Source organism: Triplophysa dalaica, chromosome 7, assembly GCF_015846415.1.
Source record: "Triplophysa dalaica isolate WHDGS20190420 chromosome 7, ASM1584641v1, whole genome shotgun sequence".
Lineage (NCBI taxonomy): Eukaryota > Metazoa > Chordata > Actinopteri > Cypriniformes > Nemacheilidae > Triplophysa > Triplophysa dalaica.
The window spans coordinates 24,979,486-25,002,232 of NC_079548.1; the positions used below are offsets into that span (position 1 = coordinate 24,979,486).

The 22,747-nt window shown below is 36.0% G+C and overlaps 1 protein-coding gene across 2 annotated transcripts in view; it reads right to left on the minus strand.

Annotated features, from left to right (window-relative positions):
- The window catches only part of LOC130426812 (uncharacterized), a 43,832-nt gene that overhangs the window by 14,103 nt on the left and 6,982 nt on the right, over positions 1-22,747 (minus strand). For both annotated transcript variants that reach the window (XM_056753758.1, XM_056753759.1), the window contains exons 3-12: positions 22,383-22,739; positions 21,563-21,661; positions 20,783-21,115; positions 12,864-13,217; positions 5,726-5,812; positions 5,484-5,576; positions 5,230-5,304; positions 4,901-5,014; positions 4,669-4,800; positions 1,613-1,696 (exon numbers count right to left, since the gene is read on the minus strand). In XM_056753758.1, coding sequence (XP_056609736.1) covers positions 1,613-1,696; positions 4,669-4,800; positions 4,901-5,014; positions 5,230-5,304; positions 5,484-5,576; positions 5,726-5,812; positions 12,864-13,217; positions 20,783-21,115; positions 21,563-21,661; positions 22,383-22,739 — 1,728 coding nt within the window. The remainder of the gene's footprint in view (positions 1-1,612; positions 1,697-4,668; positions 4,801-4,900; positions 5,015-5,229; positions 5,305-5,483; positions 5,577-5,725; positions 5,813-12,863; positions 13,218-20,782; positions 21,116-21,562; positions 21,662-22,382; positions 22,740-22,747) is intronic.

Sequence of the window (22,747 nt, forward strand, 5' to 3'; positions counted from 1 at the left end):
TCAGTCGATACTGTGAACTTCTTCTGTGTACCATCATCATCAGTCCAGGACCTCAAGTGTGAGCTGAACATCAACTCTCTGATACCAAAAGCTCATCAGAAGATGTTCCTCTTACAACAACTGAAGAAGTTTTACCTTCTAGAGACAAAGATGATGCACTTCTACACCTCCATCATTGAGTCTGTACTCTTCTCCATCATCATCTACACTGATACCACTGCTGAAGATCAAGACAGACTGCATTGTGTCATTCATTCTTCTGAGAAGATGATGATGATGACTGCAATGTGTCGACTCTCTAAAGGATCTGAACACTTCCAGGAGCCTGAAGTGAGCTGTTAGGATTGTGTCTGACGTCTCTGGACACAAACTCTGTGAAAAACTCTCTCCTCCAGAAAGAGACAAATATACAACTGCATTTGACCTCATCAACAACACACACAACCACTTATACCCCACAGACACTACACCCTTCACTTTACACAAAAACACAAATATTACTGTAATATCTGTTCTGTCATATACACAGAACAGAACTGTTGAAATTCATCAGATTATCTCATACTGTGATTTTTTACACTGAGCCCACTTTATACATCCACCAGTGTTCAGTGATTGTCTCTTTTCTTGATATTTATATATAATGTCATTTATTGTTTTATACTTGTGAACGTCATTGTTCAGCACAAACACACTAAACATATTCCTGGTTCAGTTAAACCTACAGCACTTGATAATAAAAGTGATTGTGATTTATCTGAGTTTCAGTTATTATAGATCAGTATAAGGTTGAAAGGACGTTTTTCTCTCACTGTAAGAGCATGAATGAGTCTCTATGAAGAAAGAAAAGCTCATTTCCTCTCTTTCTGAATATATTCTGTAATAAAGTGTTTTGTTGACTGAAACTGGTTGTCTTAGTTTATTTTGCAGAATCTAATAAATGTCTTTGTTTGTTAAATTGTGCATTTTCTTACATTAATTGATATTAACTTGTGAATGTTTATGTGAATGTCTTAACATCAGTTCATATGAGGAAGAAATTATGATCATAGAAGCATGAGAATCATATTACTGTAAATACTGTATATATTCTATGTTGTGTATTCTTCCTTTCAAAATCAAACACAAATAAACTGATAAATGTTGTGCCTTCATCAGTCTCTAGACACAATGATACTGTAAATGTAGTCAATGTTGTAATCCTATATTTATCTAAAATGACTGTATAATAGTCGTCACACTTAAAGCTTTTGTATTGGGATGACAGCGCTGATCAATAAATGTCAATATCAAGAAATCTTTCTAATAATCACTAAATCACACCGTCACAGACAGTTTAAATATTATTCTTTATATTACTCAATGATATTATTATTGATTATTATTCTGTTAGAGGCGTGTTAACACGTAACAAACATGAGTGTGCAGTAAATACAGTAAATCAAATAATCTGATCACAGGAATCTCAGATGAAACACAACATTACATTTGATTTCTGTGTTACTGAGAGAAATAATCACATGACTGAAGTGTTTTACTGTCAACAATGATGATCACACAAAACATATTAATGCACTTATAACAATCACATCATAACTCATCAGATACTTACAGCGGAAGTGTCGATAACATTTAAGAAACATTCTTTCATTCGTCAGTGTTAGTAAAACTGGTAAAATGGCAACAATGATGATTCCTAAAAACAGAAGAGAAATGATATTAATACAGATGTTGAATATTAATGAACAGATTCAGTCTGTGTGTATAATGAGTGTTTTAAAGATTCTTCATCATCATCTGACATCATAACTGTCCTGATCCTCCTGCATCTCTACTACATACTGCACACTACATACATCTACTATCAGAATAAAATATTATATTACATTTATATACTAAGAGAATATTACAATCCTCTTCATCTCAATGTCTCTGTATGTATATTTGCATTTATACTTTGTATTCATTTAATTATTGTTGTTTGACTTTTCTACAAGCTGATTCTTACACAAGTGCTACACAAATGAAACTAGTTTTCTGACTCATTTCATTAAATGTTTTTAATTTATTGTATTTTAGCCCAGGGACAATATTTGAGCTTATTCACTAAAGTAAAAAGGAAAGTCTTGACTTTTCTAATGATAATATTGTAATATTTGCAGAGATAAAATCCCTTAAACATTATAAGATGAAAAAAAACAGGTGAAATAAAATGACATATATTTTTGATATCCCGATGACTCCTGAGATAGGCGCAGGCTCCCCGTGACCCGAGGTAGTTCGGATAAGCGGTAGAAAATGGATGGATGGATATTTTTGATATTTAAATAGTTGTCAGTGTCATATAACACAAGAACAGTAAGTACAGTAGCTTTAGACACTTGATAACTCATTTGATGTAAATGAAATATAAGCTATCTGGTTCTTTATATCATTGAAGTTTTCTTGTGAATGAGACACTGATGGTTCATAACACGAGAGATGAAACATTTATTTACATGTCCTCTCATTTACAGTCGTGTGTTTCTTCTGTTATATTTGATAGTTTCAGGTGACAGGTGAAAGAGAATCGCGGCTCTTAACTGTATTTTACTCCTTAACTGTTATTATAATAAAGTTTAGACGTGAACACAGATGATGAAAAGTGAATCCAGTTTAATTCATCACTTCATCACTTTATGTGCAGATGAGACAAACTCCAGATAAACCAGTTAAACTTCTCATCAATGTTATTCTTCATGTTGCTTTTAAATCTTCAATCTGTTAACAAGCTGCTAGAAATCAATTGATCTGTTTAAATGAGTTTAAGGTTTATTAAACTGAAACAGAATGTTGATCATGATGAAGGAGTTACTGTAGTGGACGAGTAAACTCTCTGAACATGAGCACTTCTCTTCTCTGTTCAGATTAAGATCATTCAACACAACAGAAGATCAAACTGATGCGTTCTGGACAGAGAAAAGACCATCATGTATCTGAACTAATACATTTCCTAACTTTTAGAAATCATATGACAGCCCTCTATGTTTCAGCACACTTATTAACCTCTAAATAAAGAGGTAAAGACGGTTAATAAAAAAACTGCTCTGAGGTGTGTTTCCCAAACAACAACATTTGCTGTTTTATCTTGAAAACATTCCCACACTCCTCATTCAAACCACATTGGTTCAATAATATAATTGATGAGGTCACACAGGTGATGATGTAATGACGCAATAACTCTGTTCAGACTGAATTAATATTAAACTATTTTCACCTTTTCGTTTAGTTTTCTATTCCATCACCACGTCATGTTAGATACACACCTGAACACTGTTCAAAAACAACACTTTAATTCTCTTGACAAACTAAATGTAGAAGTAAATTAATATATATTTAGAATAATGGATATAGAACGCACTATTATCTGCTTATTTTAAAAGATCAAGATCTATGTCAGTCTACATTTCACTCAAACAAGAAACTGCTTCTGTCCACACAGATCTGTCATATAAACTACACAACTTCATGATGCTGTTTGTTTAAACAATGTCTTCAGGAAACACTGAATCTGTGCTCAATGACACAACTTGAGACAATAGTTTGTTCACAGTAGTTTTGGGAAACACATCACTTCTGGCTTCGTGTGAATCTGTTTTTGCGAGCGCAGATTCTTGAGTCGGGGGGAGATGGAGAATCGAGATCAACTTTAAAATCTTGCTCTCCTGACGAACACTGACACTTTTGTGTTGTTGTTTTGGTTTGTACTGTTTTAATATCATTAGATGTGTCATCAATGCAATGTTCAGTTGTGTTGTCAGATAACAGGATTTCTTTGACAGCAACTTTCAGAAGCCGTGATTCAGAAATGATATGAAGCTTCTTAGATTTTGCAAACAGTTACAATCTTCAAACACTTTTCTTTCAGTCACTTGAAGGACCGACTCTTGTGTTCAACAGTGATGTTATGTGTTGAAATGTCTCTTCAGTTTTCTCAGTATCATTGATGTGTAAACAGTGTTTAACTGAAGATGAGGAGTTCTCGTGTGGACAACAAACATTTCACATCCACGTAAAGACATAAATCTCTTTCACTCTATTGTCTGATCATATTTATCTTTTTAGTTGGTTGTGATTCTGGTTTAGAGTCTGTTTGTGTTCTCGGCTGAGACGTCTCAACATTTCTTTTGTTTAAAGTGATAAATCTATTCATATACTTTGTCCTGTCAATTACTGTCAATAAAGTGAGTGTGTTACAGTAGAAAGAGTGAGATGATCCACACTCAATACAACAGAATAAATACACATTTAACTTTACTGGTTATATGATTAAAGGTTATGAACTGGCACAATAATTATTGAAGGTTATTAAAATACTGAAATAAGAGATTCTGTTACACTGACATTAAACATGATTTATGAGGCAATTGTGAGACAAAATTCCTTATATGAATTATACTGAATTCAAGCTCAATTCCACAGGACTAGATGTGGTTTATCTGGACGTGTGACTCACATGAATTGATTTTAACTTTATTTCACTTCATTAGTTACGACCCATGAGATACAGAGACGCATACAATGATGTGTTACAATGACTTTTATCATCATTTTGATCACACACACACTTGACTCTCAGTTAAAATAAAGCATTAACTGAATCCAGATCAGTGATAAATGTGAACTCACCTCCTCTGGATGCAAATGTGTAGAACAGAAGAATGAATTGTAATGTCGGCAGAATTTCGAAGGTAAAATCAGCAACAATATCAACTATTTTAATTATTGTTCCACTTCTGTTTCCAACCTCTGCTGCTAAAACTATAAGAGAAATAATAATATTGACATGATTTAATATCATTTCTCAGTATGTCACTGGTATATGAAGACATATGACAGATATTCATAAAGAAACACTTACTGTAAACGGCTTTACAGGAGCAGCACACAAACATGAGAACATAGAGGATTATTACCAAGACTCTGTCAAATACTGCAAAATTCAGAAGTTTCTGCCAAGTATTGACAAAAAGAGCTGAAAGACAGAGAAGATAAAATCAATAATTCTATAAAAGCACAAACATAACTTAAAATGAATAAAAGGTCACTAGAATTACAAAATGTATTGTTTAAAATATTTCTATACTATTTAATTCTGACAATAAAAACAGAATTGCACAAACCGAATTTGGTTATGCACAATATAACGTGTTCATGATAATGTCTGTACAGTGTGTTGGATTTGTTTACCTGAATAAACAACAGCTGTCAAAACAAAATAGTCTGAAACATAAGTGTACTTCAGCATCAGTGTTTTATTTCTGTCTGTAAAAGAGAAAAGATGTCATAAGATTTATAACAGTTTTAAATGTTTTTACAATTCACTCACACACAGATTACATAAAGCTTCAGTTCTTTATTAAGAGTGAGAACAGAATGAGTCTTAATATCTCATCTTATTATTCATTCATTGATCCTCTCTGATACACAAACAAACATCAAACCTTTAAAATCATTCATATATGGAGCGGTCCAGAGTAACAGGAGAGGTCTGAGAATATAAAGAGCACAACAGCAGACCGTCTCACTCACAGATCCTGAAACACATTAATAATGACAAACATTGAAGAACTTTCCACATTAAAACATTCTTTCCAAGTAAAAAACAGAAAAGATGAATATTTGCTGTATTATTTGCTGAGGTGTAATTCATATTTAGAGTAATATAAAGATTATAAACACTGACCTTCAGAAACACCCCAGAAGACAAAAGCAAAACACATGATGACATTTGGACAGAAGACCAGAAACATCTGAAGAAGGAAACCTGAATCTAAAATTGAGAACAGAAAGTACAACAACAATAAAGATAATAAAAACACACATAAACCTGTTTAATTATATTTATACCTCCCTTCCATTTCAGGCAATAAAATATTTTCTTTGTTTTTATAAATGTCAACAGACTTGTCAACACATCAGATACACATCCAGATGCGTTATGGGTAATTTCTACACAGTTACAATAATAAGTATAAAATTCTTCTTAAAACTATAACCACAAAAAAGTCAAAACTAGAAACTTATATTTCTTAACCTAAAGAAAGAAAGAAAGAAATACTTTATGAACCATTAGTAACTATATTCAGGGTTTCACTCTTTCTAACACATGTAATATTTCAGCAATAACATGCGGAGAAAGATTTCTATTGTGATTATAAGAGTAGTTGTGATGGACATCATGACTCTGTTCATCTGTATCAAAATACAACACTATTTCAGTAGTTGAATATTGTTCAGATCTTTATTATTTTATTATACGTGTTTATTTCATTACAGTCATTTTGAGAGCAATAAGAAAACACACACTGTTACTCCTCTGGCCTGCATCTGTTGTATCTTACAGTGTTACATTTTGTAACAAAGTTTTGTAAATGTACATATTTTTATTTCATATAATGTAGACAAAATAAATGATATGAATGAATGAATGAAATGTCACATTGATAAACACTTTTTTCTGTAAGTAATGTCAATTAAAGTTGTGTTATGTTGTATAGAAGAAAATGTTCCTGTAGTTTGTCTTGTGTAGTACAGTGATGTGTTCAGGAGTTTATAAAGCAGTGACACACAATTGTTTATTATAGACACATAAAAATGCATTTAACTCAGTTTTTATTAATAATTTGTGTGCCATTAGAAGACTTCAAAGCTACACAAGATATTTATCAGGACTTTGGTCTGATCAGATCAGTTTTGTTAGTTTGTCTGTTGTGTTGAACACATGGCTGTTGTTGCTCTTCAGGGGCCGAATTCACAAAACATTCTAAAGAAGAAAATTCTTCTTAACTGTCATGTTTTCTCTTATATTCTAATTTAAGAAAACAGTTAGGAATGTTATTTATTCCCCAAAGAAACTTCTTTAGACAGTTCTTAAAAATGTTCTCAAGATTGATCTTAGGAAAAAATGTAGAAGAATCCAAATTCTCTCAACAAAGCTGTCGTATATATCATAAATCATAAATCGCAGTTGTCTTAAATCTCAAAAGCTAAGATGTTTAATATGTATTTGGTTGTTCACATGTGACGTGTATTGTGTTGAGTCATAATCATAAGTTTGACATTTACTTATGCCATTAAGGAATATTTATCTTGATATAATAATGATAAGGTCTAGCTCCCTTACTTTAGCTTTCATTATTAAACACGGAGTGCTTTTTACATTATTCGGGGACAAAGTGATTCGAAGCGGAGGATTCACAAGTATTATGCTGTAGTAACACACAAAGTATTAAGTATTATAATAAGTATCTTTTTTAACGCTTGCTAACATATTAATGCTGTTTAACACACCGCTTGTAATATATATAGGCTATATAGGAATGCAATGTGCTTGTTACACACATACAGTTTATTAGATAAACATATACAGTTACTACAGGAGCAAGTGAGTGTAATCATATTATTTTAATTTACAACAAAAATTAAGATGTTCTTAAGAAAATATTTGAGAAAGTTTTAAGAAATGTTTGAGAATCGCACTCACGAACATTCTTACGAACTTCCTATAATTGATCTTAAGAACAGTTTTGTGAATCCTGCTCCTGGTCATCGTGTCGTCTCTCATCACTCTCTTGTTCTTCATCAGTTTGTTATTGTTTTACCGCTCATACCTGTTCTCTGTTATCTCTCTCATTACTTTCTCTTGTTATCACTCTTGTGTTATCTGTCTTGTGTCAGATCATTCTGTGACCCAGTCCAGTCCTAATAAATCTGAATAAATCTCTGTTATAATAAAATTCTGTCTTCATCTATTCTCTTCTTTGTTACACTGTTGTCTTGTCCTGGTTTTTCTCTCCTGACTTCCCAGTTTCAGCCGCTCATCTCTCATGAGTCTCTCTGCATCATCGCTGCCTGATGTCTTCTCTCTGTTTTGACCGGGTGTCATTCTCTTGTGTTCTGGAACGCTCTGTCTGGTGAACTGTGTTGAATTTATACTGGTCAAGAGCTTTCTGTGGATGTCTCTTCATTATTCAGTGCTGGTTTTGAATAATAAATCTTGAGTTTGTGCACCTCAACTAAATGTCTGATAGAACAGAGGCAGAAACAGTGCTCCCTATTTCCACCGCAAAAGTTCTCCGCTGTAAATAAGATACAAACCACTTCATTGTATCCCCCCTTATACCCACCCACCTACTCAAGCGATCGAGAAGAATCCCATGATCCAGCGTGTCGAAAGCCGTGTTCAGATCAAGCAGCACTAACGCAGTATAATCCCCAGAATCCACCGACAGCAGCAAGTCATCATTCACCTTAAGAAGGTCAGTTTCTATATTACGATACGCTCGAACCTGACTGAAAAGACTCAAAGATGTCATACTTATTCAAATAAATCGATTATTGTTTGAGAACCACATTCTCCAGCATTTTGGCTAGAAAAGGAGCCTTAGAAACAGGTCTGTAATCGTTCAACACAACCGGTCTGACGCAGGACTAACAGATGCTCTCTGCTAGACTCTGATTCACTACAGAGAGTATCATAGAGTCCACCGTATCCCAGACCTGAATTAACATACGAGGTGACATGATATATATGAGCAGTAAGTTAACTTGAGATGTTGAGCAATGTTGACAAAGTCAAATATTAAACTGGCTTAAATGTACTTAGATGTCCTGAAGTTCATGAATCAGGAGGGAAATGGACAGTACTTTACACACAAACAGAACTAGAAACACTAGCTGTAGTTGTGAAAAATCCGTGAAAAATTGTAAAATAAAATCACAAGCTCTCGCCGGATTATCAAAATCAAGTGGACAAACACAATCACCTAACATAACACTTTAGGATATACAGATTCTTAGAGATTAAATCAGAGAAACTCTTTGCCTTAGACACTTTAACAAACTGTTGATAATACGACATAATACTGTGTCTAAGTATCTCATATGAGACCTGTTGAATGTCTTTTTCAATTTCCTCTCTGCCTGCCGCCATCTTTGTATAAGCAGCCGACTCTCATCATGGAGCGAGTGTGTTTACAAGGAGAAATAATGTCCAATGTATGGTTACACCCAGAATAAATTAAATAGTAAAATGATCAGAAAACACTCCATCGAGGGTGTATCCTGCCTTGATGCCCGATGACTCCTGAGATAGGCACAGGCTCCCCGTGACCCGAGGTAGTTCGGATAAGCGGTAGAAAATGGAATGATCAAAAAACCCCAGATTCTCAATTGTCAGCCCGCCACCGGGACACCCCACGACAGCACCAGATCAAGGGTGTGAGCCTGTCTATGTGTAACTCCAACTACAGACTGTGTGAGATTAAGAGAATCTAACAGAAACAAAAGATCTTGACAGGAGGCTTCAGCAGATGTGAATGTTAAAATCACTCAAAAGACTATCACAACATATGATCATTAAAAATTCAGAATTCTCTGACAAATTCTTAGTTATAAGTATAGGAGGTCTGTAAATAAGTGCACAAATAACTGTCCTTGGAGAAACAACTCTGAATGCTTGTATCTCAAAACTTACAAACTTATCGACTAATAACAAACTTCATTTAAAACACTTCACTCAAGCCCCGTCCTCCTATTCTTGTAGACTTCAGAAAGTCAAAGTCTTTAGGAGACGCTTCAACAAGTGAGTCACGATTACAGTCACTAAGTCACGTTTCAGCAACATCATCTAATATCCTCACATGTGCTTCTTTCTTTCATAAAACACACATGAGATATGACACAATATTCCTTTTGAAACTGTGTGTATTGTTATATCTGCTCTTAAGCTTTTCCTCTTTATTCACAATGACAATACATTTACATTTATGAGTTTGGCAGATGCTTTTATCCAAAGTAACTTACAGTTTTTACAAGAAATACGTTTGATCAGTTTGTGTGTTCTGTGGGAATTGATCTTTGTTCTGCTATCATAATGATCTACACATGAGCTACATGAACAACATGAACAAGTAAACATCACTGTAAACGTCCTTTTAACTAAGTCTAAGACAAATGAAGATGATTCATCTTAACTGTGAGTGACACAAGTTACAATTTCATCAATCACTGGAGACCAATAGATCAGAGAGAGTTTCTGTTTGTTTGTTTTTCTTTAAATATAGAGTCAATATTCAACATGTTCTTGTCAAATCACTTCCAGCGAACACACATACTGATAAATATAATGTATACCGTGAATGCACGTCAATAGTATAAGCACAGCCAAACACATAAACATAAATATAATGTAACTTGTGTAACATTTTGTTAATAATTCGGGTTGTCGTGTCCTCAGACAATAAGAGAATCACTGATTCTGTCTCTCTATCGTCTCCAAATCACTTCCATTGGCTGAGACAACTTCATATTATTACTGTCCTGTTCATTCTGTCTGATTAGATACAACACACGATGCTCATGTTAACACACTACAATCTCAAACATCAGGTGTTACAAACAGCTTCAGCAAAAGCTTCTCTCACAGGCCTTTTACTGTGAATATCCCCTTATTGATCTTGAGATACACCAGTGGTGTAGTCTACATGATACATAGGTATACGTCATATACACACTAGAAAAGATCAAGAATTTCCATAAACCTACTTAAATAAGTGCGATGATAGGGTTGTTTTGTGTCAGAAAAGTGACTTTTGGACCATCGGTGCAACTGGGAGATGTGAAACAAAGGCGATCATGAAAGGCAAGCATTTAAACGACACTATAACAGTGTTTTGGTAAACATGGCTCTGAAGATACTGAAGCTTAAGGTGACGCTGCAGCAGGTGTTAAAGGAAATGAGGCGGACGAGGCTCATGAGACGCTGTACGTGGGGTCCACATCCCTCACGACAGTGTCCCGGTGTCACAATCACACACACTGTTCACCGGTGTATTACACTTTCTGCTGATAACTTTTAAACCACTGCGTAGTCTTTAATACAACAAGCATATTTGTTATCATTAACATAACTGTAAGAGGATTTTTGGAATATTAAATATAATTGTTTTAGATGATAAGAGATGAGAACTCCTGGACAGTCTTGTGAAAGTTAAACTAGAGACACTGACAGCAATCTAGAAGTGCAACGGGTACTAAAACTGCACAAATGTTCATTTTTAATTATTATAGTTAACTTCTGCAGTAATGCAGTCGCTGTACCGGTCTGTCGTGGTGAAGAAGGAGCTGAGCCGCAAAGCGAAGCTCTCGATTTACCGGTCAATCTACGTTCCTACTCTCACCTATGGTCATGAGCTGTGGGTCATGACCGAAAGGACAAGATCCCGGATACAGGCGGCCGAAATGAGCTTTCTCCGCAGGGTGGCCGGGCGATCCCTTAGAGACAGGGTGAGAAGCTCGGTCACTCGGGAGGAGCTCAGAGTAGATCCGCTGCTCCTCCACATCGAGAGGGGCCAGCTGAGGTGGCTCGGGCATCTTTTCCGGATGCCCCCTGGACGCCTTCCCGGTAAGGTGTTCCGGGCATGTCCCACCGGGAGAAGACCCCGGGGAAGACCTAGGACACGCTGGAGGGACTATGTCTCCCGGCTGGCCTGGGAACGCCTCGGTGTCCCCCCGGAAGAGCTGGAGGAAGTGGCTAGGGAGAGGGAAGTCTGGGCATCCCTGCTTAGACTGCTGCCCCGCGACCCGGCCCCGGATAAGCGGTAGAAAATGGATGGATGGATAGTTAACTATCAATGTCAATAATAGTTACAACTCCACTCATAAGTGTGACTCAATCTAGTTATTAGTGACGAGCATCAGAGTTTGATTTTAACACTTTATTTCAATATGATTTACTCTTTGACACGGCCCTAGTCAAACTAAACCTAAATCTAAAGATTATACTTTCACGGGATTTTCTGTGCGTTCTGTTAGTTGTCCTGCTGAAAAAATAACAGAATCTGCCCAAAACACAAGAGATGCAGATGGGAATCAATAACACTCATTAATGCCAAAAAATTTTTTTGTTATTTTGTAAGATAAATGGTGGTAATTAATAGTATTTTAAAGCTATTCAAATTATGTAATGCTATTTTTATCAGGGTGGGTTTATGTAGAAATATTACATCACAAATAAATGACTTTATATCTGGGGTTTCACATGGATCACAAATGTGTTTTGAAAATTACCAGCTGATAAATCTGTGCTTTAGGGATTGTACACATATATCATCTAAGGTGAAATATAACTCTTCACTGACTGATTTACACAGTGATTAACAAAACCAACAAGTCCTCCAGCTGTCATTGGCAATTGAAATCTTGTTTGTAATAAATCTTTCAGAATGATCTTGATGCTCTTGATGACATATATAGTCTTACATGAGGCCTTCATGAGTGTGGTGCTGCTCATGGGTTGTTGATCTGGGGAGATAAACTATAGCGTCTATTCCATAACGTATTATCTTTCTGTATCAATCTTCTTCACAAAACATCAAATTACCCATTTTGTTTTGCATGTGTAGTTTGTTTTTTACACTCACATCGTACGAATTAAAAACATTAAGCATCTTGTAGAAATGTTAGAAATTCCCTTGAAAACAGGAACAGTGGACACAGAGCAGCAATGATCCACACACAACTGTTATTCATAAACATTGTTGACAAACATACACAAATCTATTAAACATGATGAAATAAGGTGAGAAATATTCCTCTAAAGCTGATGACTCAGGGTTTGTATTTGTGGTATCAGACCTGTATTCATATCAATATCTATGTAATGTGGTTTGTTTGTTTTGATGTTGTGGTTACAGTTTTGAGAAATTAGCTTCAGGTTTCACACAACTGTAAAACTAATTTTGTTTAGTGCTTAACTACATTAAATAAAGTCAAAACTCATGAATTGTACAATAACTATGAATACTTATCTGTTGACTTACCTATTAGTCTTGGTTCCAGTTTTGTGCTGACACACAAATATCCATGTTGTGTGTAAACTTCACATGTGTATTGTCCTTCATCTTCTTGTCTCACATTCTTCAACAGTAGGGAGAAGTTTCCATGTTTAATATCGTCAGAGATGAAATGAGCTCGATCATGATAATCCTCATGCTGGACTTCTGGTCTAATATCTCCATCTTGATACACAAAGACTGGTTTCTCTAATCCTGATTTACTCCATTTCACCTTCTTTATTTCTCCTTCAAAGGGTTTTTTATTAAACCAGGGCAGAAGAACTGAACCTCCCAGGGGAACAACCAGATCACAAGAATAGACCACTGTGAACCATGAATCTGAAAGACATAATATATCTGATGTGAAGTCATTGTTAAGGCAAAATAAAAGTAAAGGTTACTTTATGCATAATAATGTTTGAACCCTGTAATAATATGATTAAAGATGTTAATATCTGCCTTATTGGAAAATCTGCTTCTTCACATTTTAGTAAAACATTTTGCTTTGTACCTGATGCAGTGTTGCCAGATACAGTTAATGACTTCCAGTCCAAAACAAAACACACAAAAATACGTCCAAAATGTTTGATCAATATTTAGTTCAGTACTTTTACTACCATGAAACTATCCCACACTATATAGAGACAAACACCAGCAGCAGTGAACAGTCAAACCCTGTCAACATACAGTGAGTCACATTAGACAGCGTGACCAGTTCAGATCACGTTCTCTGTGCATCTCACACACACTTAAAACATGTAAAATCATTTGAGGATATACAGAGGTGGTTTACCGTACAGGGTTAAGACTAGTCCTAGACTAAAATAAATGTTAGAACTGACAGAACTGTTTTGTCACAAAATGTTCCCCACAAGTAATGTTTTTTTGTAAGACATGTTTGTAAAAACTACTTCAATGTCCAAATTTAACCAAAGCCTAGTCCTGGATTAAACTAACCCCTGTCTAGTAAACTGACCCACAATGTTTCATTAATAATGTTTTCACGTCATATGTTCTATAGACAGGTGTGTGACACAAAGCTTCATTTGAATGCTTTTGGTAAATTTCGAGGTCCTGAAACAACGTGTGGTGACGGATTCAACAGGTGTTAGAGGACGGAGAGGTAAAGAAACATTTGAGCAATGATGGATCAACTCAAGTCATAATAGATTATATTAGTTACTTATATAACATTTACATTTACTCATTTAGCAGACGCTTTTATCCAAAGCGACTTACAGTGCACTTATTACAGGGAGCAGCGTGGAGTAAAGTGTCTTGCTCAAGGACACACTGGTGGTGGATGCTGGGATCGAACCAGCAACCTTTGATTTACCAGTTCAGTGGTTTAACCCACTAGACCAGGGGTTTTCAACCGGTGCACCGCGGCCCCCAGCGGAATTGCATGTGGTCCGTGACATGCTTTCCAGCCTACCTAATTTCACTATTAAAATCACTTTTTTTCCATAAATCATTTTTCCAAACATTTCCAGAATATTTGCGCATTGGTGTGAATACTAAATTTAATAAAAATAATTTGAGTTCGAGTTGAGATTCAAACTGACACAGGATAGGCTTGCTTTGCACATATCAGGTCTATCTTATGCTTTGCTAACGTTGTGTTTTGCTTCCCCAACGTCATATACGTACATATACGTACATACCAGTGTTGCCAGGGTCGCGGTTTTCCCGCACAATTGGGCTATTTTGAGAATGCAGTTGCGGGAAAGATTATGTAGCCGCGGGTTGCGAGTTTTTAGGCTACTTTCATATGTACTCATGTACTGCGGCCGCCAAAATGTTTATTTATATTCTAAGGATAAATGATAATTGACGCGTTTCTTATTGTGTTTTCAAACTCCGAATGAATACCTGGCAACTCCGGGACCAGCCCGTTTAACTAAAGTGTGGAGAACGAGTCTGACAGACAGGCTACAGTACAGGGAGGAATGCGGGAGCTCATCTCAACCAAAGAGGAGAAATTAGCGGTGGTATTAGACACAGTCCATCCGAATGATGTTTTTACCAAAACATCGCTCTCACTATGGAATTGGCAGGAATCAAGCTCGTCTCCCGTGGAGTTTTAATCGAGCCTGCGACTTATCAGCCAATCAAAAAAAAGAAATAGGCTACACAATAGCCAATCAGAAAATAGCACTATTGTATCTGGGTAAGATTTTACGCAACAACCAATGAAAAAAAGCATCCTGGAATTGTTCACCATCTTCCTCGTTCACACACAGAGGAAACCACTGGAGCTCCGAGCATCACTTTGAGCACAAAGTAAGTAATGATCTCCTGTTACAACAAACAACACCAGTCATAATCTCTCTCTCTCTCTCTCTCTCTCTCTCTCTCTCTCTCTCTCTCTCTCTCTCTCTCTCTCACAAACACTCGCACTCAAACACACACGCACACACACATACACAAATTTTATAAATGGAAATTGAATAAACACTTTGTATTTGGTTAAATTGTCACTGTCATGTGTCAGATATTTTCTTCTGGGGGGGTGTCACTCTTGCCTGTCTTCAAAACTTGAGAGCCCTGTTATATATTATGCAGTAAATGTAACCATCCTTATTTCTTAAGCAAGTTTCTGAATGTCTTTCGAAGAGAAAACATGTTTCTCGTCCATTTGCGTGCGTGGCAGATGTGGGATATTTTTAAAGGGACAGTCCACCCAAAAATTAAAATTCTGTTATGAATTTCTCTAGTTGTTCCAAACCTGTATACAATTATTTGTCCGGTTGAACACAAAGATATTTGATAGTATGTTAGCTGCTAAAAATTCTTTGGAATCATTGACTACCATAGCAGAAAAAAATTAATGGTAGTCAAACATGACCCAGAATTGTTTGCTTTCCTAAATATCCCAAAACGTATTTTGTGTTCAACAGAACAAATTGATATATACAATACCCAGGAAACCATTCAGATGAAAAAACATGGCAATAGAAACGTCTTTAGGGAGTTGTTAACTTTGATTCGACACATGGAAAAGATTGGGCTAGTTTTCATTCCTTTTGAGCGGGTTTTGAGGGGTTATGGGCATATAATTAAATATTTCTTGGACTTGGCAACCCTGGTACACACACACACACAATAGTGGGCCGCCGATTACTTGGTAGTCAGAATGGTGGTCCCTGGCACAGAACTAGTTGAAAACCCCTGCACTAGACCACCATCTCATCTCATATAACAGTGATCACATGACAGATGAACCACTTCAGTGCACTTATGAGACATTACTCATTAAAACATTTGTTGTCCATCATTCCATCTGTTAGAAATGAGAAAACTGTAGTTATCAGAAAAATCCTAATAATTGACTCAAATAAATCCACTGGAGCTCTTGCAAGTTGTTGACTATTAGGCTTGTTTTCAAGAAACATCTGAACATCTTTCAGTCTCACATGAGATGGGGATCCCCAAAACAAGTTCATTTTATTTGTATAGTACATTTACAACAGCCATCAGACTGACTAAAGTGTTTTACAGGAGAAAAGATTTATTCTACATATACAGAAACAGACCATATACAAATTTAATATAACCCTTTTAAAAATGGCTGTATCATTGTAGTCAACAATTTAATACAGCCCGACTAAAAATTAAAAATGTCCAAATCAAAGTAATCAATACACTAAGGAAAATAAATAAGTTTTAGCAGAGACTTAAAAACAGACAGAGAAGGGGCCGTTCTAGTTTCTAGACGCAGGACATTCTAAAGTCTCGGCCCTACCACTGCAAATGCACGTTCACCTCTACACTTAAGCCCAACGTGAAGGACTGTCAACAATGCCTGGTCACAGGATCATAGGCTTCTGGATGAGGTCTAGAGATGAAGAAGTTCAGAGAGGTAGACAGGGGCCATGTTGTGTAGGGATTTATATACAAAGAGGAGAATTTTAATGTCTATTCTCTGACAAACCAGGAACCAATATAGAGATTTAAGAACTGGAGTGATGTGTTCATGTTTACGACACTTTAAAAGAAGTCTGGCCGCATATTAAACAAGCTGAAGACGCGCAATTTGATGCTTAGATGTATCGCAATATAAAGAATTGCAGTAATCTAGACGAGACGTAACAAAACTATGGAAAGCCATTTCTAGAGTTTTAGTTGTGAGAAAATATTTGATTTTGGACTTCAAGCGGAGCTGATAAAAACTGGATCCAATAACAGAAGGGATATGTTTATCAAATTTTAAATGCTGGTCAACAAAAACTCGTAGGTTACGTACCCGTGAGGATCTAAAAACAGATAAGCTTTTTAAATCAGTTCTTATAAACTTAGAGTTCGCATTGGGACCGAAAACAATAAGCTCGGTCTTGTCTTCATTTAAGAAGAGGAAATTGTGGGCTAGCCATGATTAAACCTCCTCTAAACATTTCGCAAGAGAAGTAATCGCAGTGGAATTGTTTCTTTTAATTGATAGATAGATTTGAGGTTCATCTGTGTAAAAATGAAATGACACGCTGTGATTACGTAGAATAGAGCCCAGAGGGAGCATGTAAAGAGAAAATAGAGAGGAAGCTAAAATCAAGCCTTGTGGAAGGTCACAGGTCAGGGGTGCAGGAGAAGAGGTTTCCCATCTTCACTAAAAACTTTCTATAAGACAGGTATGACTGAAACCATCTCAGAACGCATTTAGACCCTCCCAAGAGTCCAATCTTGATATTAGTGAGGAGTGGTCTACGGTATCGAAGGCGGATGATACATTTAAAAGAATAAGAACCACAGAGTCTCTGAAATCAGTAGAGAGGTAAATATCATTTAACACTCTCAAAAGAGCGGACTGTGAGGAGATTTAAACCAGATTTAAAAACCTCATAAATACAGTTACTTGACAGAAAACATTGTAGTTGATTCAGCACAATTTTCTCCAAAACATTTGAAATGAAAGGCAAGACAGATATTGGCCAAAAATTGTTTAGGTCAGAGGAATACAGTGATGGCTTCTTGAGCAGGGGAGTGACCGTAGAGACTTTAACATTAGCAAGAACAGAGCCAGTTTGGAGACATTTATTAATATGAGACACCAGACCTGACCCAGTCGAATTAATAATTCATTTTAAAAATCTTGGGTGAATGATATCACAGGAACAGAAAGAAGGTTTAAGCTTGACAATCACCTCCTTCAATTCCTGCAGACTGATAAATTCAAAAGCATTTAAATCGGCGGAAGCAGATGATATGATCAGGGACTCAGTCAAAGTGGGGGAGACGCAAAGTCTCTCTCGTGTACCTTCTACGGATTGGTTCCACTTAGGTGGAATGATCTGCCCGCTGCTACAAGATCTGCAGATTCTGTCGCCATCTTTAAGAATCGTCTGAAAACACATCTCTTATGTCAACATCTGACTGATCAGTTCTGCCTTCTATCTCTTCTCTACTCTTCAAAAAAAATAACTTCTAACTTAAATCTGTATACTGTGTTAGGTTATATGAGATCAGTCTTCTTTTTTTATTGCACTTATGCTTGTTGTTGTACTTATGCTGTCCCTATGCTTCCATTGTATACCCCACCTGTAAGTCTTTAGGTTTAGAGTGATTCATTTCAATTAGATCAGAAAATATGCAGCTTTCGCAGACTTAGCTGCAGTCTGGTAAGCTTTAAGAAAGTCTCTGAACATTTTCTTTCTTAAGAGACGAGTGTCAGAGTTTTGCCACAGTTCAGATTTTGGATTATGTTGTGAGGCCTAAGAGGAGCAGTTGCATTTTGCTACCTTAAGAATTCATAAGGATAAGATGTTGATCAGCATCCAAGTCAGATAATGGTTGATCCAATCGTAACTATGAGCAACATTCAGCAAAGCACAAGATGAAATTTATGCTAAACTGAGGAGAGTAGAACCGAGACAGAATTACAGGTGTAGTCGAAGAAAGAGAGACATCTGAAACAGATAGTGAGAATAGTATGGGCTTATGGTCAGAGATCATAAAATCTCAGAGCACAATGTCCGTTACATCAAGCACATATGACAGTACAAGATCAGACGTATGGACCTGAATATGGGTAGAGTCACTGATCCACTGAGATAGATTAAAAGCGTCAATAAGATTAAGAAAGTCAAGTGATGGGGGTTTGACGGACAGCAGACATGGGTATTAAAATCGCCAACCAATAAAAAGCAATCATTATCAGTGGAGATATTGCCGATCAGATCAGTGAAGTGCTGTATAAAATCCTTAGAAGAGTGCGGAGGACGGTAAATAACACCTAAACACACAAGACCATTACAGTCTAACTGAAGAAACTGAGATTCAAAACTGGAAAAGGGACCAGTCGAGGGTGTACAGAGAGAGAGTTCTTTAAAGTTGTTAGTATCTCACCCTGCGTCCACACGGACGAGAGAGTTAAAAAGTGCACAGTCAGTAGGGATCAAATCAGCAAAGGAAGTTAGATCGCCAACCTTTATCCAGGACTCCCTGATGAACATAAAATACAATTTATGAGATGAGTAGAAATCGTTTAACACAAAGTGTGACAGATCCAACTTGTTTTAACACAAACTAAGCTCCAGTGTGAGAGATACATGAAGAACAGAAGCAGAACAAGACCAGCTGTCAGTTTCATCTTAAACATGATGCTGAAAAACAACTGAACTTTGGATGAATTATCTTATAAAATGTAAATGTCTGAGAACTACCAAACTGATACCAAAGCAGCACAGATTTCATCCGCTCACTCTTCCAAACTAACGTTTACCCGCACAATCAATTCAAAACTGGGTGTGAACTGCCCAATCTGGCAACACTGATCTTCACTAAATGTGATTTATATGATGTTTAATTCCTGCAGCACAAAACTGATCACAGAGAAAATGTTGCTTCTCAAAACTGTCTGTAAGACACAAATGAAAGTGATGTAGGATCTGATTTATCTCTTCACTGGTGCTGTTTAACATCAGTTTATCTTTAATTATAACACAGGACTGTTGAATGATTTATTCTGACTGGCTGACAAACGGTCTATGTGTGTGTGTTATTTATTATTCAAAACGCACACTTATGAAGTAGTTCCAGATCTGTCGACCGAATCACAGTTCAATATCACTACACAGAGTTACTGAGTGAGGTTTGACTGAACTGTCCACAATAGACTACGGATCCAACAACAAACAAAATGACAACAAATCGTCAATTTCCATTGTTTGTTTCCATATTTATGAACAACATGTACAGGACTTTCCAGATGAAAAATTAAAGTGTATATGAAAGTTAACGGCAAACAACATGACACAATCATCGGGTTAAAGATAAAACACTAAGGCCAAGTTTCACAGTCAAGGCTTAAGACTAGTCCCAGACTAAAATGAATGTGTGACCTGTTTTAACTGAATATAAATATCTCAAAATATATTGGTGCCATTGATTTGTCTCAAGATGCACACCAGTAATGTATTCTTCTAAGAATAAAAATATCTTAATTCAACTAAGGCTTAGTCCTGGTTTAAACTAAACTGTGTCTGTGAAACCGGGTCTAAGATACACAAAACGACCGTGACTGTGGTATAAGTCGAATAATTGACTCCGGTCCGTTGAATTCTTAGAAAAGATTTAATGCATCGCAGCCGTATTACCACCTCAGGTGTGCATTATTATAAAGAATTCAACGGCCCGTCATCAGTTATTCCTTACATATCTCACACAAACACATCTACATCTCTACAGCATCACAAGACCTCAACAGATAAAACATCTACTGTCCACAAAGACACATTTCACTGTGAAATAGCAGCTGATCTTTAGACTGAAGGATTAAACCAGTTTATATAAACCAGTCCAGTGCTGGATATCAATATACTGATAGATTTATAACAGGACTCAATCAAACTCACTTTACTGTCTGGAAACACACATGTGATGTAATAGACTTTTGAATCTCTTCAACTTACCATAAAAATCTTTCAAATTCACACTGAATGAAAACACAGGTCTCAGTCTGCTGTTCACTGTACATGTGTATTGTCCTTCATCTTCCTTTTTCACATTCTTCAACAGGAGGGAGAAGTTTCCATGTTTAATGTCCTCAGTGTAGAAATGAGCTCGATCATGATAATCCTCATGCTGGACTTCTGATCCATCTTCATACACACACACTGGACTCTTTAAACCAGATCTTCTCCATTTTATCTTCAGACCCTCTGTTATTAAATGTGGATCAATGAAACAGGGCAGAACCACTGAAAGTTCCCCATCAACCATAAAAGAATCTTCCACACGGAACCCTGAAAAAGATTGAACATTTAGAAAAGAAAGTAAAGATTGTACATGATTGAGGAAATCTTTTAGACATTTTTATAGTTCAAGATAGGTGCAGACTTAGAATCACAAAGGTCAGTTTAACTTATTTTTCATTTATTATCTCGAGTGCCATGTGAGTCAAGAAGAAATAGTGTCACTTTCTGAACTGAAGAAAATGTTTATTTGATCTCTCATCAATATCAGTAACAAAGGCTTTTTTCATGGCAAACTCAGACTATTATAGCTTAATCAAAATCATAACACCAATGAAACCCCTATAAATAACAGACCAATACATATACAATAATTTAATAACACTTAAAACTAAATTAAAAAAAATCAGTTAACGCACTTTAATATTAAGATTTGATTAAAATACAAAAAATATACAATTTCAATCTTTTATTGAAGAAAATTTCTCATAATCATACCTGTGTTGTTTCTGCAGTAGATGAGAGAACAGAAGAGAAGAGCAGATCCACATGCAGAAATACACAGAATCAACACCATTATGTGTAAAGAAGAGAAACCTGTAGCACACAAATACACACACACACACACACACACACACATTAGATTTAAAGACAAAACGTATTTGACTGAATTATGAGCCTTTTTATTAGTGAGGACCAGTAAAATAATTCACTGTATTACTGAAGACATATGGCCATCACAAATATAACTAGATCTGTACACATGACATGACATAATATGAATAACTTCATGATTATTGTTTTACACACTAAATATAAACACATCAATATTGACACAGTTAACACAATATTGTGAAACACATGACATCTGTTGTGACGTTGTCGAGTCATTAGACTGAATTGTGTAATACTGACACCTACTGACATATAAGAGAAATATCTGTTTAACCCAAGAGATTAAATATCTGTCATCATTTACTGACTGACATGTTTTATCTGTATGACCTTCTTTCTTTTAGAGGAACACAGAAGAAACATAAGAATGTTGATGCTTTTTATCTTTAATACACAAAACATGACGCTGGGCAGAACATTTGTTCTTTTAATATCAGTGTACTTTTTTAAATGATCAGTGTCAATATTCTTTAACAATTATTCTCCTAATATCACTTGTTAGTGGCACATATTTTAATATTGTTAAATTAATGTCAAGCTCTTTGCCCAAAACACATAAAAAATGAAAATACAGAGAAAATATGTAATAAATAACTAAACGTTTGAGCTGTAAACATGTTTTCATATTTATTTATTCACTCACCCATTTGTTCCAGTATTACAGTCGTGTTGTCTGAGAATCGTCCAGCAAACACTTGACACATGTACAGTCCTTTATCTTCAGTTCTGACTCTCTTCAGTCTGAGAGAGAAGTTTCCTCTGTGGATTTCATCACTGAAGAACTCAACTCTGTCTGTGTATCGCTCATCTGATGCGTCTAATAGAGTTGTATTGCTTTCATAGAGCAGAACTGTGATGTGTTTATCTTGAACTCTTTTCTTCCATGAAACCTCTTCAATGTCTTCAGTTGGGATGTGAGAGTCCACAGAGCAGTTCAGAGTCACGTCTTCACCCACATACACTGATAAAGACTGATCTGATCCAGACACTATCAGACGCTCTGAAAGC